Source organism: Oncorhynchus nerka, linkage group LG12, assembly GCF_034236695.1.
Source record: "Oncorhynchus nerka isolate Pitt River linkage group LG12, Oner_Uvic_2.0, whole genome shotgun sequence".
Classification (NCBI taxonomy): domain Eukaryota; kingdom Metazoa; phylum Chordata; class Actinopteri; order Salmoniformes; family Salmonidae; genus Oncorhynchus; species Oncorhynchus nerka.
Window position 1 is genome coordinate 19,338,751 of NC_088407.1, and position 8,840 is coordinate 19,347,590.

The window sequence follows — 8,840 nt, forward strand, 5'->3', positions numbered from 1 at the left end:
TTTAATGAACACTGAAATCACAAAAATAACAAAGCGAACGACCGAAACAGTTCTGGCTGGTGCAAACACACAACAGAAAACAACTACCCACAAATCGTAGTGGGAAAACATGCTGCCTAAGTATGGTTCTCAGAGACAACGATTGCCAGCTGCCTCTGATTGGGAACCATACCAGGCCAAACACATAGAAATAGAAAACCTAGAAAACACAACATAGAATGCCCACCCCAACTCACGCTCTGACCAAAATTAAAACAGAGACATAAAAAAGGAACTAAGGTCAGGACGTGACAGAACCTCTGCAGCTTTATCTGTCTCTAGCTCCTAGTATAACGCTACTTCTACAGGCATATACAGCATGACACCAGTGTAGAAAACCACAAAAATGAAAAGTATTATATTAACACTTTAATTCAAGAATACTCGTGATATTCATATAATATTAAAACATTATAATAAGCTAATGTCACCTACCAGTCCTTTAAGGAGGAGAATATAAAGTCAAGCCCTAGGCCTACGGTGGCACAACAAGTGTGTGAGTGTGTGTGCTGTAAAGTGGCACACTCATTGGTGATCTCCTCACCCAATCAAAAGGGTGAGGACACACCTTGTCACTGTCGATAAAAGGGAGGCACATTTGGACTATGAACGTATAGTATTGCATCTTCCTTTCCACCTATTCTAATAAACATGTCCTAAAGTGGAGCTGGTGCTTGTTGTACTTTCCCCTCAAGCAAATCTTACACATGCAAAATAAAATAAATAAAAAATGTAGATTAGAAAAATATTTATTTTGATTTATAACATTATACACTCATAGCTTACATACAAACTAAACAGCCATTGATACAGAAAGGCAACAGTGTCAACAATATTGAATTAGTGTTCAACGATGTGTAAAATGTCTATAAAATGTGTTTTGACACTGTCAATAAAGAAACATTAGAAATAAATATTTATGGAATTTATAGAAAGTGAACCACATTATGATGCATTAGAATGACTGGAAGGGAAACTATAAAACCTGATTTCTAGAGTGCTAGAGCCATACAATTAATATGGTTACTCTTTAGCTTTAGAGACGGCTTGCAGGAGTGATAGGTAGCGTGCTCTTGGGTCCTCCATGCAGGAAATTACCAATGCCTCTGACTTTTTGGCCTTGCTATACACGTAAAAGTAAGGGTAGAATTTCTCTGTGAAAGACTGGTTTGTGAAAGAGTAGATGTGAGATTTTTCATCCACGTCATAGAAGGAAACCTGACCCCTCTCATAGTCCACATAGATTCCAATTTTTCTAGGCCTGGGGTTCAGATAAAGATTCTTAAGGGGGGAGGAATGAACCTTATAATCAAATCCATCTTTTCTCAGTGCAAAGAACCCATGCGCTGAGTTAATTTGGACCTCTTCCTTCCTGTTTACTGTTTCCTTGGCAACGCCTACATCCCAGTCATTTCTTAGGCCCACCTGAACCTCCCAGTAATGGCGTTCAGAGTTGAAGCCTTTCTCTCCTAAAATCATGGGGTAGATGTTGAACCTCTCTGGGTTGTCAGATATGATCTGGGGTGTTTTAGAGCATTTGATGCGTTTGCCACCATCAAACAGGCATATCCAACGACTTGCTGTGTTCGAGTCCAGGGTGACGTCCTCTGTGGAACAGACAATTGATAGCAACCTTATTGAAAAATATAGTGCTGCGAAAAAGTTTTTGCCTTTCTGATTTTCTCTATTGTTGCACATTTGTGATACTGAATGTTTTCAGTTCTTCAACATAAACCTAATATTAGATAAAGGGAACCTGAGTTTACAAATAACAAAGTTATGCAACACCGAATTCCCCTGTGTGAAAAAATAATTGCCCCCTTACTCTCAATAACTGGTTGTGTCACCACTGCAATGACTGCAACCAAATGCTTCCTGTCATTGTTGATCAGTATCTCACATTGCTGTGTAAGATTTTTGGACCACTCTTCCATGCAGAACTGCTTTAACTCTGATATTTGCAGGTTTTCAATAATGAACTGCTTGTTTCAAGTCCTGCCACAGCATCTCAATTGGGATTAGGGCTGGAATTTCTAGTTTAGGCCATTACAAAACTTCAAATTGGTTGCGTTTTAACAATGTTATCTAGACTTGATTGTGTGCTTTGGAAAATGGTCTTGCTGCATGAACCAGCTGTGCTTCAGCTTCAGCTCACAGACAGATGGTCTAATATTCTCTTGTTGAATTATCTGATACAGAGCAGAAATCATGACCTAACCCCAATTGAGATGATGTGGCAGGACTTGAACTGAGCAGTTCATGCTTGAAAACCCACAAATGAGTGAAAGCATTTCTGCATGGAAGAGTTGCAGCTAAAGGTGGCACAACCAGTTAGAGTGTAAGGGGGCAATTTATTTTTCACACGGGCATTGGGTGTTTTATAACTTTGTTAATGAAATAAATGAAATAAGTATGTCATTGTTGTGTTATTTGTTCATTCAGGTTCCCTTTATCTAATGTTAGATTTTGGTTGAAGATCTCATAACATTCAGTGTCAAAAATATGCAAAAATATGCACGAGTCGAGAAAATTTGATAGAGGGAAAATACTTCATCATAGCACTGTATTCATTGTTAATGGCAATTACTGCTCTGATTTAAGTTTTCATACTGCTTGTAGTTGAAGAATTTAGAATCTTACCTTTAAACCCCCTCATTCTCTTCAGTTCTGAAAAAATATGAAAATGATCCACTACTACTATCCTCCACTATATTTACATTCAGAAATATATATATTTTTTAATAATTTAACATAAGCTTACCCATGTCTGTTAGTGTTTTCAATTCTCTCTTGAATATCTCCACCAGATTGGACACGGCTCTCCTCACTGTCCCAACAAACAGATCTGAGTACACACTGATCTCAGAAATGTCCTTGGTGGATGGAGGGGCACATAGGGTCAGGTAAGTCTGCAGTGAAGGAGATCAGAAAGCCAACAACATTAAGTTATATACAGTATAGTAATCTTCTGACACATTGACATCAACCACTGAAAGTGATACTGGCCTGTAGGAAGTGGAGGTGGTCCTCAGTGTGTGAGAGCTGCTCCAGCTCAGTGCTTCTCCTCTGCAACTCAGTGATTTCCTGCTCCAGGTCAATGATGAGCCCTTCAGCCCTTTTCTCTGCTGCTGTTTGCATCTCCTCCATCACCTGCTTTAGATTGGTTCGTCTTTCTTCAACCGAACGCGACAGATTGGTGAAGAGATTCTCACTGTCCTCAATATCTTTGTTTGTACTTTTCTGATGTAATGGAAAGATGTTTACACACTATTTATTAACTGATTGAATTGTTATACCCATTTTCCCATTGATTACATTGACATTGTGTATTGGTGATATTTTTTATTACGACATTTCTAAAGACTTACCCTACTGAGCTCCACGGAGTGTTTGATTTCATCCACCTTTTTCTGTCTGACCTGGACCCTCTTTTCAACCCCTGCTTTAGCGGCTGCAAGCTCACTCTATAGACAGACAATATTGAAATAAATCAATTCTGTTTTTGCAGAAAAATACATGTTAACTGTGTGGTTTCAACAAATCTTACCTTCTGGTGTGCTCCCATGTCTTCAATGGGCACAGTATCGTGAGACTTGTGGTGTGTCTCAGCACAAAACTGGCACACACATGTCTGGTCGCTCCTACAGAACAGCTCCAGCAGCCTATCATGCTTCTTGCACATCCTGTCCTCCAGGTTCTCCACTGGGTCGATCAGCTTGTGTCTCTTCAGATTCACCACTCTCTGATGATGCTCCAGGTGAGTCTCACAGTAAGAGGTGAGACACACCAGGCAGGACTTCAGGGCCTTGAGCTTTCTTGTAGAACAAACATCACAAGCAACCTCCCCAGGAGCAGCTAAGCATTCTGGTACATTAAGTCTTCTTCTCTTGATATGCACAGAGATCTCCTCTATCACAGAGTTGGTGGAGACCTCTGGTCTCACATAGAATCGTTTCTGACATTTTAGACACTGGCATATCTCGCTGTTATCCCAGTGTCCACTAATACAGGCTTTGCAGAAGGTGTGGCCACAAGGAGTGGTAACTGGATCAGTGAACACATTCAGGCAGATAGAGCACAGGAACTGCTCTTCTGGTAGAAGGCTGCTGTCAACATTCAATGATGACATCTCTATGGGGGGAGATATGTTATTATTCAATTATTATGGCTCTTGAATAATCATGTGATTGTAGTACCTTTAGCCCATATACTTTAGCACAGTATTGATGAGGTTAATAAGAAATGACTTCAGCTCAATTACAGTGAAAATACTGTAAACACACAAGTAAATATGTAGAAAGTGAAAGTACACGCACAACATTTTAAGCAGCTAAAACTGAACTACACTGCAAGCAAAGGCTTGTACCTACATCATCAATAATAAGACTGGTCTCCACCCTGTCGTGTGACTCACTGTAAACACATGTAACCCAACACCTCCAGCCAATTAACCAAAACCTCAAGATGAAAAACGTTTCTTTCACTTTTTCTAAGAAAGCAACAACCCGACAACAACAAAATAAGTCCAAAGTAAAACCAAAAAAACATATGCCTACCTTTTGTTTTGTGAAGAAGAAAAAACAATAAAAAATGTCTATAGCACGATTTGTCTGGGCTCACTTTTCAAAATGCACCACAAGAATGACAATAGCGAAACACACATACTCACAAACGGTGCTGTATTATATTCCCTTTATAAAAAGAGGAGGGTGAATGTTTGAGAGGGAGGAGCTAAGTGACATTATTTTGCTGAAAGTGAAACTTTAAACTAACACAAAACATTCCCATGTGAAACCTACATTTTCAGATTGAGTGTGTTCAAACTTTTCAAAATCTCACAAGACATGGACCAAAGACAAAAATATATTTATTGTTGAAAATCATTCATATTTTTTTCACAATGTAAGTTGAATATGTAAATAGGTGCTAACGTGCAAGTTAGAGAACAGTACTGTCATCCTCAGATACATTCAAGGACCTGGGATGAAACCAATGTCTGTTAGATTCATCTTCTTTCAGATATTTAATCTAGACTTTAACGAACAGGAAATATGCCATAAAAAAACTAAGAAAAAAACTACCACTTTTCCTACCAAGATTATATTTTAAGTTATTTTCTGGATTGTGAGAACTCTGACCTGACAAAGATCTGTTATGGATCAAACTGTTGTCAATAAATTGTTGAATTGGGCGCTTTAACAGTGTGCAGGCCTTGTTCTATAAAGGTGTTTTCTGCTCAAAGAATTGTAGTCTTTCAGAGTTGTTCGTCATCGCTGCAGTCTTTCTCAACAAGGTTCAACTGACATGGGGGGTGGGGGGGGGGGGGGAGGTCTGCACATCACCAAAATAAATACCATTGTTATCACCATGAAACAAATATTAAATGTGAGCCCCTCCTAAAATCGTAAAAATATATTGACATCTGGCACTCACACCCAGGGCACTTTGGGCTACCCCTAAGAGTCTACAGCTACCCCTAAGAGTCTACAGCGCATTCGGAAAGTACTCAGACGCCTTCCCCTTTTCCACATATTGTCACGTTACAGCCTTAATCTAAAATGTAAAAAAAAAAATGTTTTAAAGTACAATTTTTTTTTCTCAATCTACACACAATACCCCATAATGTCAAAGCAAAACAGGTTTTTAGACATTTTTGCAAATGTATTAAAAATAAAGAACAGAAATACCTTTCAATGAGTATTCAGACTCATTGCTATGAGACTCACAATTGAGGTCAGGTGCATCCTGTTTCCATTGATCATCCTTGAAATGTTTCTACAACGTGATTGGAGTCCAGCTGGGGTAAATTCAATGAATTGGACATGATTTGGAAAGACACAGGCCTGTCTATATAAGGTCCTACAGTTGACAGCGCATGTCAAATCAAAAACCAAAAAGTTGTGAGGTCCGAGGCAGGATTGTGTCAAAGCACAGACCTGGGGAGGGTACCAAAACATTTCTGCAGCATTGAAGGTCCCCAAGAACACAGTGGCCTCCATCATTCTTGAATGGAAGAAGTTTGGAACCACCAAGACTCTTCCTAGAGCTGGCCGCATGGCCAAACTGAGCAATTGTGGGAGAAGGGCCTTGGTCAAGGAGGTGACCAAGAACCCAGTGGTCACTGACAGAGCTCTGGTTTCTCTGTGGAGATGGGAGAATCTTCCAGAAGGACAACCATCTCTGCAGTACTCCACCAATTAGGCATTTATGGTAGAGTGGCCAGACGGAAGCCAATCCTCAGTAAAAGGCACATGAAAGCCTCCTTGGAGTTTGCCAAAAGGCACCTAAAGGCTCTCAGATCATGAGAAACAAGATTCTCTGGTCTGATGAAACCAATATTGTGTTTCAGCAGCAGGGACTGGGAGGATTGAGGGAAAGATTAACGGAGCAAAGTACAGAGAGATCTTTGATGAAAACATGGTTCAGAGCGCTCATGACCTCCGACTGGGGCGAAGGTTAACCTTCCAAAGGGACATCAACCCTAAACGCACAGCCAATGATAATGCAGGAGTGGCTTCAGGACAAGTCTCTCCGTGTCCTTGAGTGGCCCAGCCAGAGCCCGGACTTGAACCCAATCTAACATCTCTGGAGAGACCTGAAAATAGCTGTGCGGCAATGCTCCCCATCCAATCTGACAGAGCTTGAGATGATCTGCAGAGAAGAATGGGAGAAACTCCCCAAGTACAGGTGTGCCAAGCTTGAGGCGTAATAATTAAGAAGACTCGAGGCTGTAATCGCTGCAAAAGTGCTTCAACAAAGTATTGAGTAACAGTCGGAATACTTATGGAAATGTGATATTTCAGCGTTTTTATCTTTAATACATTTGCAACATTTTCAAATTATTGGGGGGGGGGGGGGTTATCATGAAAGGCTATAGTGTGTAGATTGATGAGGGAAAAAACATTTTCAACCATTTTAGAATAAAGCTGTAACGTAACAAAATGTGCAAAATGGATCTGAATACTTTCTAAATGCACCATATATATATATATATATATATATATATATATATATATACACACACACACACACAATGGGGCAAAAAAGTAAAACACTTAAAAAGATGAGAGACCCCTGTAATTTTCATCATAGGTACACTTCAACTATGACAGACAAAATACTTATTTTCCACCATAATTTGCAAATAAATTCATAAAAAATCCTACAATGTGATTTTCAGTCATAGATGAAGTGTACCTATGATGAAAATTACAGGCCTCTCATCATTTTAAGAGGGAGAACTTGCACAATTGGTGGCTGACTAAATACTTTTTTGCCCCACTGTAATTAGAACATGGTTTCCCTACCAATATCATTTGTAAATGTATTTTCTGCACACAGAATTGTAGTCTTTCAGAGTTCCAGTCTTTCAGAGTTGCAGTCTTTCTCAGCATTGCTTGATCTGAGTCTTCTCATTGGCCGGACAGATAACCATGGTATCCGACTGTTTATGACAACAGTACAAATAAAAGAAGGGATACAACTTTTCCTTAAAGCTGTCCTCCATGAACGTATAGATATGACTCCTCTCCCTCACATTGTAAAATGACACCTGGCCCTCCTCACAGTCCACATACACCCCGACCCTCTTCGGCTTGGGGTCAAGGGTCAGCGGTAACGGCGGGGTCGTGGAGGCCTTACACTCCAGACCTTTCTTCATGGCCAGCGCCCAGTAGCCCTGGGAGGAGCTGATGGCGATCCGGCCCTTCCTGTTGACCGACGCCTTGGCCACGCCTAGTTACCAGTCATCTTTGTCTCCCACCTGAACCTCCCAGTAGTGCCGCCCGGTGCTGAAGCCCTCGCAGCCCAGGACGATGACAACTGCATCAAAACGCTCTGGGACGTCCGGAAGGTCCTGCCACGCCCCGAGGTGTCGTACCTGTCGACCGTCCTCTGAGAGCTGGAGCCACGGGTTGGCTGTGTCAGGTCGACTGAGAATGGGGAGGAGAAATGTGTGAGCTACATATGAAATGCAATGAAATTACATTGAAAGTACTGTAAAAACAGCGGTTAGTCTCAATATACATTTTTCAGGAGAGACCTGGTAAAGGTGTTAGGGATGTGTGGAATATATAAGAATAGGATGCAATTGCACCTGCCCACTGTTCTTAGGTCAGTTATGTGTAACTCTCCTAATGGCTGAGCTTAGTTTTTCAGGCAAGGTAAACTGATCATAGATCTGCTTCTACCCACAGCTTCAGTTGACCCTTCGCTATGCCCTGCCCCAGAACTTTGGGCCATTAACCGCAGCGGTCCAATGGATAGCAACTGTTGTCGAGTCCGACTACGGGTAAACAACTCCAAGATGTTTGTAGTCAACTCAAACTTCTGTGTTTGGAGTGGAAGGAGTTGGCACTCGCTCGACACCCAGAGCACACTGAAATGGCTGTGCATAAGTAGGCGAACACACCACCTCGTTATTGCAGAATCCTACTGTGTGATTGTGAGGTGCTATACAAATTCCACAGACATTTCAAATAGACCTATGGCACGTTGAGGGAACTGAAGCCTACTCTTCAGATGGTTAACTGGAAACTGAAATCAGTACACCGACTGTATGTCTAAGCTCTCACATGGCCTTAATATTAACTCCTGCAGAATTAAGCGTTTCTTTCAAAGAACAGAAGTGGAGAAATATGATTTATTTTCTTCAGTTTCTTGAGATAGTATCTAGCTGCATTTGCATTGTCTTTAACCTCATCCATTTAAAAACAAAAACATTTTTCAACCACATAAAATAATCTATTTCCTTACAACCGGTCAAACTGAATTCATATGGACATTTTGGACAGAAAACATTT

The 8,840-nt window shown here is 40.7% G+C and overlaps 1 protein-coding gene across 2 annotated transcripts; it reads right to left on the reverse strand.

Moving 5' to 3' along the window:
- Nucleotides 1–772: 772 nt before the first annotated feature.
- Nucleotides 773–4,710, reverse strand: LOC115138863 (zinc-binding protein A33-like). Of its 2 annotated transcripts, XM_029676055.2 has the most exons (7): nucleotides 4,596–4,710; nucleotides 3,587–4,170; nucleotides 3,408–3,503; nucleotides 3,046–3,279; nucleotides 2,801–2,948; nucleotides 2,680–2,706; nucleotides 773–1,646 (listed from the first exon to the last, which is right to left on the reverse strand). In XM_029676055.2, exons 2-7 carry the CDS (start codon nucleotides 4,166–4,168, stop codon nucleotides 1,063–1,065), a joined length of 1,671 nt encoding a protein of 556 aa, XP_029531915.1. In that variant the 5' UTR covers nucleotides 4,169–4,170; nucleotides 4,596–4,710; the 3' UTR covers nucleotides 773–1,062. The 2 variants fall into 2 exon arrangements, with proteins under 2 accessions (XP_029531915.1, XP_029531916.1); XM_029676056.2 differs by lacking the exon at nucleotides 2,680–2,706.
- Nucleotides 4,711–8,840: the final 4,130 nt, after the last annotated feature.